Source organism: Lotus japonicus, chromosome 2 (genome assembly GCF_012489685.1).
Source record: "Lotus japonicus ecotype B-129 chromosome 2, LjGifu_v1.2".
Taxonomy (NCBI): domain Eukaryota; kingdom Viridiplantae; phylum Streptophyta; class Magnoliopsida; order Fabales; family Fabaceae; genus Lotus; species Lotus japonicus.
This window is the reverse complement of record NC_080042.1, coordinates 10525469-10543296: the sequence shown is the minus strand read 5'-3', so window position 1 is coordinate 10543296 and position 17828 is coordinate 10525469. Positions and strand designations below refer to the sequence as shown.

Here is a 17828-nt window from a genome sequence, read left to right as displayed (position 1 = left end):
CACTTGATTTTTTTTTAAATTAATAGATTTTTTTTATTTTATATCTATATCTTCTATATCTATCACATATCTTTTATTCATATCTGATATCTTCTAATTCTCTTTCCTATCTTTTATTTTTATATCACTATCTCTTTCTTATTTCTCTATCTTTTCTCTCTTTTATTTTATTTTGCTATCTTTTCTATCTTCTTTCCCTTCATTATTATTATTCTTATTATTATTACTAGATTTGTTTTTTTTTACTAACCTTTTTTTTATTTTATTGTTTCAGGTCTCGTTCAACCCTTATTTTTTTTTCTTTCTTGTTTTTTTAGTAACGTTGAACTCTTGTTTTTTTTTTGTTACTAACATTTTTTTTTTCTTTTTCCACCAACGTTTTTTTTTTCTTTCTTTTTGTTGTGGTGAAAAAAAATAGAGAATAACGGATCACAAGTGTTAGTTTGTGGAGTTTTTGCAGTGATGGAAGCTAAACTTGATAAGCTAGAAGCCAGACTCGACGAGCTACTATTTTCTGTTACACAAATGTTGCTCAAGAACCTTCAACAACAGTTTAAGTCACCTCAATGTTCTCCACAAGAGAATTTTGAAAATATTTGGTGTGACCCACCTGGCTATTATCCACAAGGGCAATTCCAACAGTCTATTTATGCACCACCATGCTACTATCCGCAAGAAGAATTTCAATATCCTTTTTATGATCCACAATGCTACTATACACAAGTGGAATTCCATCAACAAGAAAACCCTGCACCACCATCGAAAGAGTCGTCGTTTGAAGAATTGGTGAAGCAGTATGCGATCCAGAGCATGCAAGAAACTAGATCTTCCATTCAAAGACAAGAGGTCTCCATTCATAATTTAACCAACCAATTAGGACAGATGGCTACCTCATTAAACACGCTGCTAGTCGCACGCGCTCACAAATTGCAACATGAAGTTGATGCGGAGATTGATGATGAAGTTAATCCTTGTGTTGATACGCATCTTGATGCTAGCACTGATGGTTCTGGTGATGTTAATGGGTTTGAAATTGATGCTGCTTCTAATGCTGGTATTGATAGTTCAGCATGCTCTTACTTTGATGATTCTAATGATGAAAACAACCAACAAGAAATACATCTCCCTCTTCCACAAAGAACTTATGAGAATGAGAAGATGTATCCTGGTGAAGAAGAAAATAAGTTGTTGGATGATTTCAAGAAGTATTTTGCAGTGGATGAAGTTAAGAAGATGGATGTAGAACGTGGATCTAAATTAGCAATATTTCCACATAAGCCGCTTTTAGTTAATCTAGACATTTTTTAAAAAGTCGTGCTTATTGGAGAGTCTGTTGATTGCAAGGAGCCAACCTCAATGGAGGAATACTTTTTGAAACCTCTACCGAAACCTCCAGACAAAGAGTTGATTGTTGAATGTACTGATTTTTCATTTACTCTTATTTCAGGTTGGACACATGCTCGAAAAACGTTTTCACTCAAACTGAACATTGTCATGAGTCATGCTGAAGGTGCTAGAGAACAGTTTGAGTTTGTTAAGATTGTTGCAGATGAGATCCCTCCAAAGCCACCTGACTTGTGGATTGTCGTTGTTGTGCCTCAAGACTATGAGCTTCCCCTTAATGCAATAGCATTTTCAGAGCATTACCAGGTTTCATGCCTCGCCAGCTCCCTTGATCCCTGGTTTTTCCTAACCTTTCTCTTTTATTACACTTGTCTAATTTATTTGATGATTTGTGCCTCACATTGAGGACAATGTGTGATTTAAGTATGGGGGTGGGAATCTTATTTAGGAGTAGTAGAACCTCGGTAAGGATAGTTTGCAGTTTCAATTTATTTGCTTTGTTTTTATTGTTTTCAATAAAATAGTTAACACTTTTTCAATCAGTTTTAGAGATGTTGAATAAAATGAATTTTTAAGTTAAGTTTGAAGGTTGACAGATTCTTCCTGTCAACTTGTGTGAATTTTTAGAGGGTCTTAACGACCTCATTTAGGAACACTTCCTTCATGAGAGTTGTAGCCAATTAAGTTAAGAAAATTCTCCAAGTGGTTTCGCGTTAATCCGATGTCTGTAGCTCCAGATATTCGTGATTTAATGGACAAAGGTCCAACTGTCCAGACCTTGCGAACTCTAATTTAAAACTTTGGGTCAAAGCCTTGTTTAATGTGTTAATTGGGCTGATTAGTGGGCTCAGGAGATCATAATCAGAAGATTAAGAGGAAGCTTAGTGGGCCAAGTGTGTTTGGATTGCAAAAGAGGGAGCTATGGTTATGAAAACCCTAGCCACACTAACAAAAGGGGAGAAATTCTATTTCTTTTTTTTCCCTACTGTGCAAAACAGAAAACAAAACACGTGAAACACTAAACACTACAGAGAGCCATCATCACCATCTCCTCACCATGACCGGCTGCCACCCCAGCACCCACCCAACCACCGCTGGCCGCCGCCAGCAAGAGAGGAGGAGGGAGCGACTGCAAGAGAGAGCGACGCGAGCGGGAGAGGGAAAGGAAGAGGAACGCGTGGAGAGAACATTGGACAGCAAGGGGAGTCGACTTTCTGAACCTTACTTCCTCTATATTCAGATCACTCTCAAGGTAAGGGCTGGTCTAGGATGGGTAGCTTCATTAGGAAATTGTTTGCCATGACTTGATATGAAAGGTTTGTGTTGGAGGGTTTTGCATGAGGGTTGGATATTGGGATTAACTTGCTGGATTCTTCTTATGATCATGTTCTTACTGGATTTGCCATGAGCCATGTGTTATTCCATATGCTATTCTTGCTTTAGTTCTTGATGCTTTGTGAAGATCTCATGCAATACTTGCTAAGTTTGACATGAAACTTAATTGTCCAACATGATGTTTGAGATGTGTTAGGTTCTGAAATCTTTTCTATGGATGATTCCACATGATTATAAAATGTTTTAGTTGCTGGAAAATGGCTTTGAAACCGTGTACTTGCATCTCCAAAATTTTAACTTAGGGCAGAAGTGACCCTGCCAGTTTTCTGCACTGGACAGCGCACTTCATGGCCCGATATCACCTATTTCCGATCTTCAGATGAAAAAGTGGTAAACTAGAAAGTTGTGGAATTTTGAATTAGCTTTCCAGACATGGGTATTTCGAAAATTTTGGTTGAGACACGAGCTCTGTAGGTCGATTTTAGTGAGCGCTGTTCCTGCTGTCTTTTAAAAAAAAAAATGGCCGAGACTCTTTTAAGGGTTTTGGGTGAAATTCTTTCTTCCGATTTATGCACAAGTTCACATGATGCTATGATTAATGGAATTGCTATGAATTATGTGTTGAGATGCATGAGATTTATATTCATGAGAATTCTTATATGATCAAATATGACTATGGACCATGAGAACGATGGTACCTTGTTCATGCAATGTAGACCTATGTCCTAGTCCACTCTAGACCTATGTCCATCTCAAATCTCATCATTAAAATTACACTTGCATGCGAGTTATGTCTCATTCTCTTTTAAGTTTGGCTCTATGGTTATCCTAGAGTCTTATTAAATCTTGTCTCAACTATGTTAGCACAATATCACATTCACAATGAATAAAGGGAATTACGGCTAGGTGAGCGACCCCTTATTCAATTAATTAATAAACACAATAATTTACTTAAGAAATATCATGAATATAAATCTCATGCATCTCAACACATAATTCATAGCAATTCCATTAATCATAGCATCATGTGAACTTGTGCATAAATCGGAAGAAAGAATTTCACCCAAAACCCTTAAAAGAGTCTCGGCCATTTTTTTTTTAAAGACAGCAGGAACAGCGCTCACTAAAATCGACCTACAGAGCTCGTTTCTCAACCCAAATTTTCGCAATACACATGTCTGGAAAGCTAATTCAAAATCCCACAACTTTATAGTTTACCACTTTTTCATCTGAAGACCGGAAATAGGTGATATCGGGCCATGAAGTGCGCTGTCCAGTGCAGAAAACTGGCAGGGTCACTTCTGCCCTAAGTTAAAATTTTGGAGATGCAAGTACACGGTTTCAAAGCCATTTTCCGACAACTAAAACATTTTATAATCATGTGGAATCATCCATAGAAAAGATTTCAGAACCTAACACATCTCAAACGTCATGTTGGACAATTAAGTTTCATGTCAAACTTAGCAAGTATTGCATGAGATCTTCACAAAGCATCAAGAACAAAAGCAAGAATAGCATATGGAATAACACATGGCTCATGGCAAATCCAGTAAGAACATGATCATAAGAAGAATCCAGCAAGTTAATCCCAATATCCAACCCTCATGCAAAATCCTCCAACACAAACCTTTCATATCAAGTCATGGCAACCAATTAGCTAATGAAGCTACCCATCCTAGACCAGCCCTTACCTTGAGGGTGATCTGAATATAGAGGAAGTAAGGTTCAGAAAGTCGACTCCCCTTGCTGTCCAATGTTCTCTCCACGCGTACCTCTTCCTTTCCCTCTCCCGCTCGTGTCGCACTCTCTCTCGCAGTCGCTCCCTCCTCCTCTCTTGCTGGCGGCGGCCGGCGGTGGTTGGGTGGGTGCTGGGGTGGCAGCCGGTGATGGTGAGGAGATGGTGATGATGGTTCTCTGTAGTGTTTGGTGTTTCACCTGTTTTGTTTTCTGTTTTGTACAGTAGGGAAAAAAAAAAGAAATAGGATTTCCCCCCTTTTGTTAGTGTGGCTAGGGTTTTCATAACCATAGCTCCCTCTTTTGCAATCCAAACACACTTGACCCACTAAGCTTCCTCTTAATCTTCTGATTATGATCTCCTGAGCCCACTAATCAGCCCAATTAACACATTAAACAAGGCTTTAACCCAAAGTTTTAAATTAGAGTTCGCAAGGTCTGGACAGTTGGACCTTTGTCCATTAAATCACGAATATCTGGAGCTACAGACATCGGATTAACGCGAAACCACTTGGAGAATTTTCTTAACTTAAAGGTCTACAACTATCATGAATGAAGTTTTCCTAAATGAGGTCGTTAAGACCCTCTAAAAATTCACACAAGTTGACAGGAAGAATCTGTCAACCTTCAAACTTAACTTAAAAATTCATTTTATTCAAAGTTTTGCATAAATGGCACTAAGACAAGTCTAGGGCCTTACAGTGAGCAATGTAACCACTTTTCTGTTAAGTTTCATGTCTCTTTTGGATGAAGTTGCTTGCATTTTGAGTTCATCATGATTTGCATTGAGAACTGATTTGTTGGATTCATTGTGTTATATGCTTGCCATGTGAGACTACCTTGTGAGATTTTGGACCAAACACTTGAATGGTAATATCTTTGTCATGATTCTCTTCTTTCTTGTGTGATTTCCTCATGTTTATATGCACTGCAGAACTTGACTTGATTCTGACTAAAATTGTTGTTTATGTGTATACATTGAAGTGATAAGGCATTCTTCTTCAATAAGCTATTGGCCTAAAAAGCTTACCTTGCATGTTTTAACCTTTGTTTTAACCCCTTTGAGCCTAATATCTCCATTCTTTTGTAGCTCATTACAAGTCTAAGTGAAAAACAAGGATGATACCTAACCTTAGGAAATGTAAGAACTTTGGAATTGACTTGGGAATGAGTATTCAACAAGTGCGGGGGTGATTTATTTGAATGCATGGTCTAAGTTGCTCAAAAGAGGTGCCTTCCTTGAGGATAAATTGTAAGCAAGCTGAAAAGAAGTTGAAAGAAAAAAAAATGCAAATGTCAAAAAAGAAAAAGAAAAAAAAAAGAGAAGTTACAAAGTGAAGGAAGGTACTAAAGAAAGAAAAGGAAGTGGAAGTTGAAAAAAATGAAGTTGTAAAAGGAAGAATGTGTTAATTCTTGGGGTTGTGAGTAAGTTTAATTTGAATTTTTCCCCATTGCTCTTATTTTTCCTAAGGTCTTAACTCTGAATATCTTCCATAAATCCTTCCTTGACCTTAGCCTCATTACAACCTTCAAAAGTCCTTTGATCTTTGTATGCATTTGTTCAATTTAATTGGTGTGTTAGAATCTTGTCAAGCCTATGATAGATGTATGTTTTCATGAGATGATGAGAGTTGCTTAAGCATGATTAAACACAAGCCAAAACACTTGAGAGTAGAGAGCATAACACTTGCATCCAACTTTGATGTTCAATTTGCAATACTTGTTGGCTTGGAATGTAGGTGATGGAGTTCTTGCTTGTCTAATCTCTGTGGAAAGTGAAGTGGTTGTTGTCTTGCTCATAAATCTGAATTTCTACCTCTCAAAGATAAGTGTGAGCTGAGTTTTTATGTTTTAGGAAGTACTTGTTATCATAATTGATTTTCTGAATCTTCTTTGAAGTTAAGTTTTGCCCAGGAGTGCAAAAGGTTAAGTGTGGGGGTATTTGATAAGCGCATAATTGATGCATTTTACGTGTGTCTTTCTAAGATTCATTATATACATTTTTGTGCTTAATTGTTATGACTTAGCCATGTTTTGACCATTAGTGATTATTTGGATTATTCATGGAAAAGAGCTTAATTCTACATTTTAGTTTCTATGACTGTTTTGCTAGAACAGATTAAATATGGAGCTAGCAATATCGAAATAAGGCCCATAATATGTCGTTGGAAAGCTAACTCGAAGCCCTACAACTTTCATGTTCAGAACAATTGAAGAACAAGCCTCTAACATGGTCAAAATGGCCTTGAAAAGTTGTTGTCGCTAATCATGCGAGTCTGGAACAGTCTGCACTAAAATGATCATATCTTGGGCTACAGAACTTCGAATTAGGATCCGAATGAAGGCCCGCGAAGCTGACTTAAAGAGCTACAACTCTCATGTTTACCTCAATTGAAGATTCAAACTTCTTGTGGGACCCGCGAATGCCTGATTGTTCAGCAGCTTACTTCTTTATGTGGGCCCGATTTTGTGAAGATTTAGAAAAGATTTATATAACAAAGATTGTTACTTGATGAACAAGTTTATTTATTAGTATAAATAAGTGAGTTTAGGCTTTTGTTAGACCTCACCACCTCACCACATCTCACCACCTCACCACATCTCACCATCACCTCCTCCACCTTCTCCTAATATCTCTCTCCATCTTTTATAGTATGAGTTGCTAAACTCCATAGTTAGTCTTAGGATTTTTAATATTCTTGTGTTTGCAAACTTGAGGTTCTGTTCTTAATGCAAATTTCTTCTTTATTAATTCTCTTCATCTCTATTTCTGATCTAGGGTTTGCTTAATTCCGTAGTTTTAGAAATAAGAGTTGATGCATGTTCGCTTAGTTCATGTTAGTTCGTAACTGTTTCTTAATCGCTTAGTTTAGGAAACTGTGAATTGATTTTCGCTTAGTTAATCAACTCTCACGAATTAGGGAAATAAGGAAGAATTAATCTTTTGTAACCAATGAAGGTTTGTTGCACTTGAATGTTATAATCCGATGACTAACACTTTCTTTTATCTGATTAAATCTCTTTTAAGTTTTGTTTGTTACTTTACAATCAAATCAATCAAACCCCCTTTTTAATTGCTTTGTTTTACTCTATTATCAATTAATACTTCACCGAGTCCTTGTGAGATCGATCATGATGTTCAACACCTTGTACTGCATTCAAAGCAGAATACTTTGGCACGCATCCGCAACAGTGCGTTCGTCAAATAGGGATAGATGAAGTTACATCTTTGATTATGTTTGGATTCGTTTCAGTTTTCATATGAAAGACTATATTTCGTTCTTGAATTTCTCCCTTGCTCTTATTGTTGTCTACTGCGCATAGATTATTTTACTTGTTTCTATACAATTGGGAAATTGATAGGAACTAGGGATCTAGAGAGAAATTGGATTTTGGTCTCTACGCCTTAGGGATAAGGGTAGCAATAAATCTGTGATTGTCTGATTTTGAATTGAATCTCTTGTTAATTAGGATTAGGTACTAAGGGATTAGCTATCACTAATTAACTAGAAGGAGAACTTGACTAAGGAATTAGTAAGTAATCACATAGACATAACACCTTGAACGGGTTTAGTCAACTTCATATGTAACTGGAATGGGTACAAGCATAACGAGGGTAACCGATTCAATTCTGGTTCCTTTTATTACTGTTGCTGGACGTTTGCTTCCTCTTGTATGTGTCTTTTTCCGTTTGTTTTCCTTTTGCACTTGGGCTTTCTATTGGTTTTTCTTTCTTTGCTTAGTGTAGGAAGATTGTTCTGCGTAAATGTTGTCACCTTAATGCATAGTTGGAAAATTTAAGTCACACATTAAGAAAACTCCACCTTCACTCGAATTTACTAAGTCCAATCTTTTATCTTCCTACAACATGCCACCAAAAGGATAACACCAACCTTCACTTACATTTAACCAACTCAGGCGATGCCTAAATTTTTCTTGGGCAATGATTTGGTCATCATATCAACAAGATTATCTACAACAACTATTTTCTATACTGAAACTTGCTCATAGACAACACTTTCTTTAACAAAGTACATTGTAACATCAATCTGCTTGGTTCGTTCATGATAAACGAAGTTCTTGACCAAATGCATTCCACTTTAGCTGTCATAATGCACTTCTGGAACTCTAGAACCTGTGCATTAAACTCCAAACAATCCAACAAATCGTGAAACCACTTACTTTCTTTTACAGCTTCGTCATTTCAGATTCAATAGCTGACAACACAATTGTTGGCTGCAATATAACGTTCTAGCTCGTAGTGCACCAAAAAAATATAAAGTTGCTGCCTGTCCTCGAACACATTTTGCCCAAGTCACCTACATAATCAGAATAAATATAGTCTATCACGCTTTAGATGCTTGATTGTCATCATAAGCCAAGCCAACATCTGTAGATCCTCCTAAGTATTGAATAAACCATTTCGCTACTTTCTAGTGTCATTTTTCAAGATTACTCATGTATCTGCTGACAACACTTACGACGTGTAAAATGCCTGACTTGTGCACACCATAGCATACATGAGTCTTTCAACAACATCTGGATACATAACTTTAGATATATGCTCCACCTTAACCTCAGTTTTCGATGTATCTTGAAGAAAAGGTTTAAAGTGCGGGACAAGTGGTGTACTTGCAAGTCTGGCTCGAACCATTCCAAAGTGTTGTAGAACTTTTTGTACATACCCTTTTGGGATAATATCAATCTGCAACAACTTCGATCACAATGAATCTCCATCCTCAAAATTATCAACTCAATTGAGATTTTAACATATCCATTTTACCTTTATCACATATTGCAATCAATGAATCAACATGTTGATTTCAGCTTTATCACATGGTTCAAATTTGATTCTTTTTATTGCTTATTTTTTGGGTTGTTCATCTCCCTATCCCATTCTGTTTCTGGGTTGCTTCAAGTTTATCTTTCTCATTCTGTTCAAATTGATGTCTATTTTTTTCAGTCATTAGTCTGTTCTAGCTATTGGATCTATTCATGTATAAAAAATTGTTCATGCAATTTCTCTTTTATTTTTTGTGTATTGGATCTACTCATCTCCCATTGGTTTTTTTTTTTATGTTCCTGAATTTCCCCTATTCTTTTAATCATAACTTTGTTGAAGGATGATAAAGAATTAATAGTTTTATTCTAAACAATAGTTTCACTAGGGTGCACAATTTATAAATTGGTTCACCGGTGGTCCACTATTTAAAACCGTCTGATCTTGAAATCAAAGAATATTCTATTGATGAATGGTTAGGATTGAAAGGATAATAAAAGGGTAAAAGTGTAATATATTTTCTCTTATTATTTAAAAAAAACCAAAAAAAATAATTTCTAAAATTTCCAGATTTTATTTCAGATTCAATCAAATTCAGATTCAGTCAAATTCCACATTTCTAGATTTCATCAGATAAATTCAAATCTCAAATTTCCTCAGTGTATCATCAAATCCCAGATTTTCTTTATCAAAACAAAAATTGGTAGGAGGAGAGGAACAGTGATGGAAAATTGCAACAACTTCTTCATCTTCTTCAGACCCAAAATTGCAAGGACTGCCAGATCCCAAACCAGAGTGGTCTCCGTCAAATCCCAAATTTGTGACTCTGTCATGCTCAAACACCCAAGGTTCTCCTCCTACATCTCTGCTCCCAGTTCCTTCAGCTCATCTCCTCACCGGCGATTATGACACCAAGCATCGATACTGGCGGCAGTGGTTCTCCTCTCTCAATCGAAGCCCAAGCCCACACCGTCGTCGTCCTTGAGCCATCACCCAGCCACCGCGAACTGGGTTCAAGGGTCACTGAATATGGTTTTTGGGGTTAGATATGGGTCTTCTGTTATCTACATGTTCATTTTTTCATGGCCCAGATCAGAATCTACGGTGATTATGGGTGGGAGGAACCTGCGAATTTTGGGGTTTCTGAATTTGAGTTTTGGGTTGTTGGGGTCTGACGAAAAATCCGAACTTGGAAGTGATTTTGGGACCTTGAATTGTTCATGATCTGGGTAAAATTTCTGAGTTCTGGTTTTTGCAACAATGTCATTCAATTGGTGGAAAAAACAGGACAAAATGAAATTGAAAAAATAGGGTATATTTTTGAAGTGAACAAAAACCTCAACGGTTGAGCTTGAATTTGAGAAAGCTTAAATCTTTTGTGTTCAATTTGGAAACTTGCGCAGCAAATGATTGGTGGTGCTGCTAGAAGACGAAAAGAATAAGCTATTTATGATCTTTTGTGCCAGAATTCCACTCTTTCTCTTCATATCACATCATCTATCCATTTATCAATTGCCATATCCATATTTAGGCACCTTAACCTTTCTGGATTCTAATAGTAGAATAAAAATTGCTCAGTGACTCTAGACTATAGTTGTACTCTAAATTTGCTTTTTTTTTTTACTAGCATGTAATCAATAATCTTTACAGCAAGTAATAGCAGTGCAAATTACTTCCCGCTTTTATTGAATCAAGTTCAACTATTTATCTGCATCAAGTCTACATCTAATTTTAATTATTTTCAGGTAAATGATGGACATTTTGAAATGGAGCTGACTTATCTTTTTCTGTGCAAGGCACGTGCCCCTATACTTATGATTAAAAGAAATGAAAAAAAAGTTGCCAAACAAATAAACAATAAATAATCATCAAATATAGAATAAGTATTAAATTACTATCCATCTAAGAATTAATCGCTGTCCATAGTCTTTTTCTAGGGATGTAAATATCAAATACAAATTCGTAATGTGATCTTTTTTACTTGTAAAAGAAAGTAATGTTAAATCCATAATAGAGTAAGAAAAAAAATGTAATTTATTAAACAATATGCGATTAGATTTAACAGCAGTAAACAAAGAATGCGAAAGTAACTCCTCACCATAAGGGTGAACATGAAGGCACCAAGTAAACAAAACTTATGCATCTGAATTTGGTTTCATGTAATTCCTAAGGACATCATCATGGTAGTAATCGAGGTTGTTCCTCTGTGTTGGGGCTTCCTCCAACTCATTCTTAAGAACTTTCCTATTCCCTGTCAAAAGCTTAAAAAATCGCGTCCACTTGTAGATGGCTTTTTTCAATCGAAGACTCTGGGTTCCACCAAACAGATACTTGAGGATATCCTTAGACAGCTTTGCAAGCTCCACACCATCGATGACACAAATATACTGGAAAAGATGAAGAATGTTATCAGATGATTGAGACATGGAACATGCATCTTCTCAACCTAGTTAATCATGACCTAGGTACAGCTATATCACCAGGAATTGGCACAGATGAATATTTTTTCAGTTCAATGACCTCATGCATTCTAAGGATATCAGCAGGTCCTGGTACTAGTTGTCTATTCTATTGCAATTTACATTAGCAGTCATCTTCCTTTAATTACACAAAAGCACACACATTTACTACCATTGTTCTCTTAGCTCCATCACATCAAGCTTTTCCTTCATTTTTCACACAATAAAAAATAATTGAGATTTGATATTAATGACTGAATTCATTGGACATGGAAGCACTTATATAAAATACACTTAAGAGAGAGAAAGAGAGTACCACTAATATGAAACCAATTGTTGCTAAGATGATTTGCTGAATCTCATCTGACAGCCCAGCAAAGTCTCCCTCCTCTGATCCTCCAGGACCACCACCACCACGACCACGTCCTCCTGGAGGCTTGTCCCCACCTCCCCCATTTTTTTGCTTATGAATTTGCTGTCGTAACATATCCTCTATTGACTGTCCCTTCAATTTTTCTATTTCTGCCTCAGGAGATTTCCACCGGGAATCCTAATTAAATTATTAGCGTTTAGTAAAATGAAGAAAAATTCAAAATATGGAGCTACATATAAATTTAAGAGCATCTAAGTTCCCCTATCCCTCTACCTAAACCCCCCATAAAACTTGTTTCTTAAAGGTTTATGGCAGGAAGAAGGCTTGAACTTATATAAGCAAAGGACTGCTTCTAGTCTATCACCCTGTTTTGGCTCTGGTTAAGAATTCAGCGTTTGAAAAAGTAACACAACAATTTTGTTTGTGACTAACAACTCCTGCAGACCTGGCTCTTGATGCTTCTCAACAAAGTATTCATGGCTGACAATAGAAATCAAAATGAGACGGCACAAACTTAGCTAAAAGCCAACCAATAGTTTAAGGGAATAAATCTTGAGAAGTTTCCGAGCATCTAAGTGACAGCTAGGAATATATAATATAATAACTGGTAAAAGCAAAATGCATATTATAACTCAAACGAAGGTGTATTACCTCGTTACTTCCCATCATTCCTTTTCCACCAGCTAAACAAACATGGAAAGGTTGCTGAGATTTCAGAACAGGCAAATATGGCAAGCCAAATGCAGGTCTTGCTCCTGGTCTCAAGGAAGTCCTAGAGAGAGGGAAGGCATTCATTGATGATATACATGGTAAAGAGGTAAAATGGTGCGACTGAGATTTGTTTTTGACAGGAATAACAGGCTTCCTTGCAGAAAATTTGCTTTCGACAGGAATAACAGGCTGCCTTGCAGCAACTTGGACAGTCTTCATCTTTGTCAAATAGACCAAGCACCCAAAATATCAGACATTACACTCCTACAATTCATAAAAGCATGCTTCAAGTCAGATAACTTAGTTGAAATATTCACTGAAAGTGGTGGGAAATATGTAAAATGGATCTGATCACGAATTAAAATTTCACATATCAGGGTGTTGATCTTTAAGGCTAGGTGATTAGTTTTTTTTTGCTGTTCTAATCTCCTTATTTCCCTTTGTACTTTCCTATGCTTTGTTCCCAAAGCTGTTATCTAATACATATTTTTGCTTTCAAAAAAAAAACAAACTAAGAAAGTAACTAAGCAAAGCATAAACTGATACATTGTAGCGAAAGTATTAAACACAAACGGCCCAATAATTCCATCAACTAACTGTGAACGATGACAAAGCAGGAATGCCACAACCACAAGTATCAACTTAGTATCCAACTTCACTAACTATGTTCCTACAACTATTAGCTCAAGCTAGGAAGACCTCAATTCTCTCAACAGTCAAAACTAGAAGGTACATGTATCCTACAAAGAGGAGTTCTAAATCTTATTACGATAATATCAGATTGGCTTGATGCCAAGGTATCTAAAGCCATAGCAGTAATGCTTAATAGGTCTTTTCTTCTCTTAAGGATATACATATATGATCCAAAACACACCACTAAAGGACCTCAAAGCATTTCTCAAAAGTTAAGACAGCCTATTAAATATTATGAGGAACTAAAGGCCAAGGAAAACCAAAACAATAACCATGATATAGAGTTTGAAGCATTAGTACTTAGCAAAGTCGAGAATTATTGATTACTTTAGATTAAATAAAGACCAAACTTATAATTAGTTAACCACGTATCCTTTTTCAAATTGTTGTGCAAAACTTACGAGTAAACAGGGTTTGAATACTATGAATTTCTAGCGCAAGAGTACAGAATTCAGTTTCCAAAACTTAACAACAAACTAAACTTCAAGGTAAGGAGGCAAGTACCAAGTCATTTCCAAGCAAAACATAGCCAAAATAATAAAAATGAGATACGATAACTAGGGTATTTAACTTGAACTCCAAATAAACAAGCAGTTTATACGATAAGGAAGTAAACACCTTGAACTTAAGGGCTCATTTGGTGGTGAGAACAGGATATGATAGGATAGGATAGAAAAAATGGATAGCAACATAATAGGATAAGAGCAGGAGGATAGATTGTTATACTATCTAGCGTTTGGTGTGCACCAAATAGGATAGACTCATATCTTATCCTGGTAGACTGGATAACAATAGGATATGATAAATACTACACTAAAATGATAGAATTACCTTTTAATTTAAATTAAAAGAGAAAGTTGATTAAAATAAAAGCAACAACTGAGAACAATCCTCTCCCAAGTGATGGTAACCTTCATAATCAAACATCAATAGAAATCCAAACTCAACAGAGACACTTGAATTATTATGGGTTGAAAGGAAAGCCAGAAAGACATACAAAGGATCAAAGAAATTAGGAGGAAATGACAGAATCATGGAATTAGGGAAAATATGATATAACAACAACAAAAACATCAAGAAATTAGGGGGAAAATGGCAACCTAGATCGATTAAACATGCAATCGAGAACCACATAAAACCAGTTAGAAACAATATACCAGAAGAAAAGAAGGGAGAAAACAGAAGAGTGAAGGCTCGCAAAAGGAGAAGGGGAAAATGGAAGAAAGAACATACCTGCGACAGGTGAGTGCGGCTGACGGCGGCGGAGAAAGGGAGGAGAGGAGAGCTAGGGCGGGCGGGCGGCACAAGTGTGAATGAATAAACGAGTCTGTCTCGTTAAAGGAGAATGGTTGTGAACGTAAAAAGAACTTCTAATCCTGTTCTCTTTCCCAAAGTCTCTTCCCCTAGGATACAAAATTTGACTAAGGGTATCATACATTCTTTTATATATATATATATATATATATATATATATCAGGTTGAAAAAATAATGATAGGTTATGACATAAATATAAATATTGAGAAATATATCAAATTTTCCTTTGAATAAAAAGGGCATAATATTTTTTTTAAAGCAAAAGTTTATCGAATGCGAAAGAAGTCGGGATAAAGATCATCTCGACAATGAATTAAATACAAAGCAAATTAAAATGAGAGCAATACAATGAAAACAACAAACGCAAACCTACAACACACACACAAAAAGACAGCAAAAAATGCAAACAGAAACCACGTAAAAAGGACATAATATTTTTTAAAATTTAAAATTTTAAGAAGTGATTATTCTATTCAATTTTTTTTATAAATGAACCTATATTTTAAAATTAACTTAAACTAAATTAATTTTTATTAATCATGTTCAATTTTTTATTTATTAATTAGCCTATTTACTTTTTTTGAAGGTAACCTATTTTAATGAAAACTACATAGGCTACCAATTGGTTTTAACTTAGTAGTGGCAAGTGATAAATTAATTAAACTTAAAATTATTATGAGGGGAATATTTGTAGTTCTTCAGTCCTAGCCTATTATTGGTTTTCCCTTTTATGGGGGATATTGAAGGAGTAACAAAGCTCATAACTTTCTCTAGTGTAGTAATTAGAAGTCGGATTCTCGATGGGGATGCACCTTGGGGTCGTAGTCGAATTCAACTCTCAGTTCATGATAATTCGTTCTATTGTTGTTTGGAACCAATTGAAATTGTCTAGACATTTTTCTTGTTGAGTCGAGAAATAAATCTAGGTTTTTGATGGTGCAGAGCGATATTCTCTTCGAATTTCCTTTTATATTTAATTTTAGCTTGGAGATTAAATTGTAGTTCCATGTATTGTAAGATTCGGTTTATAGTTCCTATATATTTATAGTTTTGCATTTTATTCATGTATATTGTATTTAATATGTTTTTTATTTTAAAAGCAAGACTTTCTCTACTGTAATATTTGTGGGCATATTTTTGTCTTGTGACTCTTGTCCTATATTTACTATGCATGTAGGGGGTATACCAAGAAGGTCAAAGTTGCATGAGCATCTTTTCTTAACAATATCCTTTACAATTTTTTCCATACTCATTGTGTGCTAGACCTCAAACTTCATATGCCCATAATACCCTATCCAACCTATGCATTGGCTTAGAAATAACCTGACCTTGATAATTATGCAATCTCCCTTTCTGAGTTGCAACCTTGCTCATTGGATATTGCCTAATTGACTCACACACAATGACTATTGGCTTGTCTCTTGCTCCAAGAAAATTGTTCATGAATACATCACGAGTAATGATATATGCACACCTCATCTTTGAAACACTTTATTTGCACCTCTTTTTATTTCCATCTCTCCTCATATCATCTATCACATCTAATACTTTCTCTCTCTTACTTTTTCTTTTCTTCCTATATCTCTCTTCATTCCACCTCTCTCCACCTCAAAGAGAGGTGTGAAGATAACATTATTGATACATCACACGTGGCTAGAAGCTGAAAGCATGCTTGCATCATGCCTTTGTTTGAATGACTTGAATACCAATCGTGTTTTTGTGCATTGAGTGCCATGATCTCCAACAAAATTTTCTCTTATGCTTGGATTTAAGTAGATTTGGCAACAACCATCATCAAGTCCCTAATTACTAGGCCTCTTCTAGACTTTTCCTTGAATTTTGCATGTAGGTATCTCAAGCAAAACCTATGCTCCACACCTTCCAATAACTCATCAAAAACTGACATCAATCCCCGTAACATCCAACAAAACTATATTAGGTACCATAAAAAAGAGTGAAGAGAGAAAAGTAAAGAGGACTAAGAAGTTATTCCTGTTTTTAGCCATAAATATCCAACTATTGGTGGTGACATAACCAATACCTTCCAACAAAAGAGTGAGGAACCATCCCAAGGCTCCTTAGTCTCAGTTTCAACAATAGCAAATGCAAGTGGGTAGTATTGCTGTATTGGTCATTATCGTCCTTACCCACTACATTAACTAATGTGCTCGTATCTATTTTACTGTGATTGAATCATAAAGGTTTAAGCAAAAAACAGTACAGTCAAGAAAAAACCTTTTTCAAAAAATCCTGCACAATCTCATTCAATTTCACACTTGGGCTTGACCTATACTTCTCAACAACCACACTGGATACCCACATTGAGTTAGCATTTATGTTGCCAAGCACCCTTCCAGTACACTTATGCTTTGTCTCACATGTTTTTATCCCAAATGTTTGGCTTTCCCCTAACCTTACTAATAGTTCTAAGAAACCCACAATCACTTCCATCACTATCACTTCCATCACTATCACTTCCATTTCCATCACTTTCAAGTTCTTTAGTTGAGTATCCATCTCCAACTCCATGCAAATTATTAACATCAGGGGCGTAGCCAGGATTTTGTCATCGGGGGGCCAATTAGATCAAACAAAACATTTATATGTGTATATTTGAAAACACTCTAAAAAATTATAGTGTACAAAAGTAAAATGAAGTTGTTTATACCGAAATTTTGGTTCACTGTGCTCTCAGTTGTTTATCCAAAACACACTATGACTTGAAAGAAGAAACAATATTTTTACCCCAGAAATACAATAGTATATTTTAAAAGGAATCACATTTTTCATTAAGTATGTTAATGGAGAAAAATGTAAACGTAATTAAGTATGTTATAAGTGTGAAAACGTAATAAATGAATTTTTTATTTTATCTGAACAACATTCCCTTTTTAAACTTTTGCGTAGGATTTTCATACACAAATTCAATCTTTTATCTTTCTTTTTATCAGTTTTCATTATATCAAGCATAACTTTATTGAAGGATAATCAAAACGGACTCCACATGTGTAAATCAAATGATATAATTGACTTTTTAAAAGTAGAAGAAATGTATAATGTTTAATTAATTTGAGTATAAAAGAT

General features: G+C 35.6%; 1 protein-coding gene across 1 annotated transcript; it reads right to left on the bottom strand.

Moving 5' to 3' along the window:
• Nucleotides 1-11055: 11055 nt before the first annotated feature.
• Nucleotides 11056-14844, bottom strand: LOC130737549 (uncharacterized). Its single transcript, XM_057589357.1, has 4 exons — nt 14663-14844; nt 12677-13000; nt 11969-12202; nt 11056-11580 (listed from the first exon to the last, which is right to left on the bottom strand). Exons 2-4 carry the CDS (start codon nt 12953-12955, stop codon nt 11329-11331), a joined length of 765 nt encoding a protein of 254 aa, XP_057445340.1. The 5' UTR covers nt 12956-13000; nt 14663-14844; the 3' UTR covers nt 11056-11328.
• Nucleotides 14845-17828: the final 2984 nt, after the last annotated feature.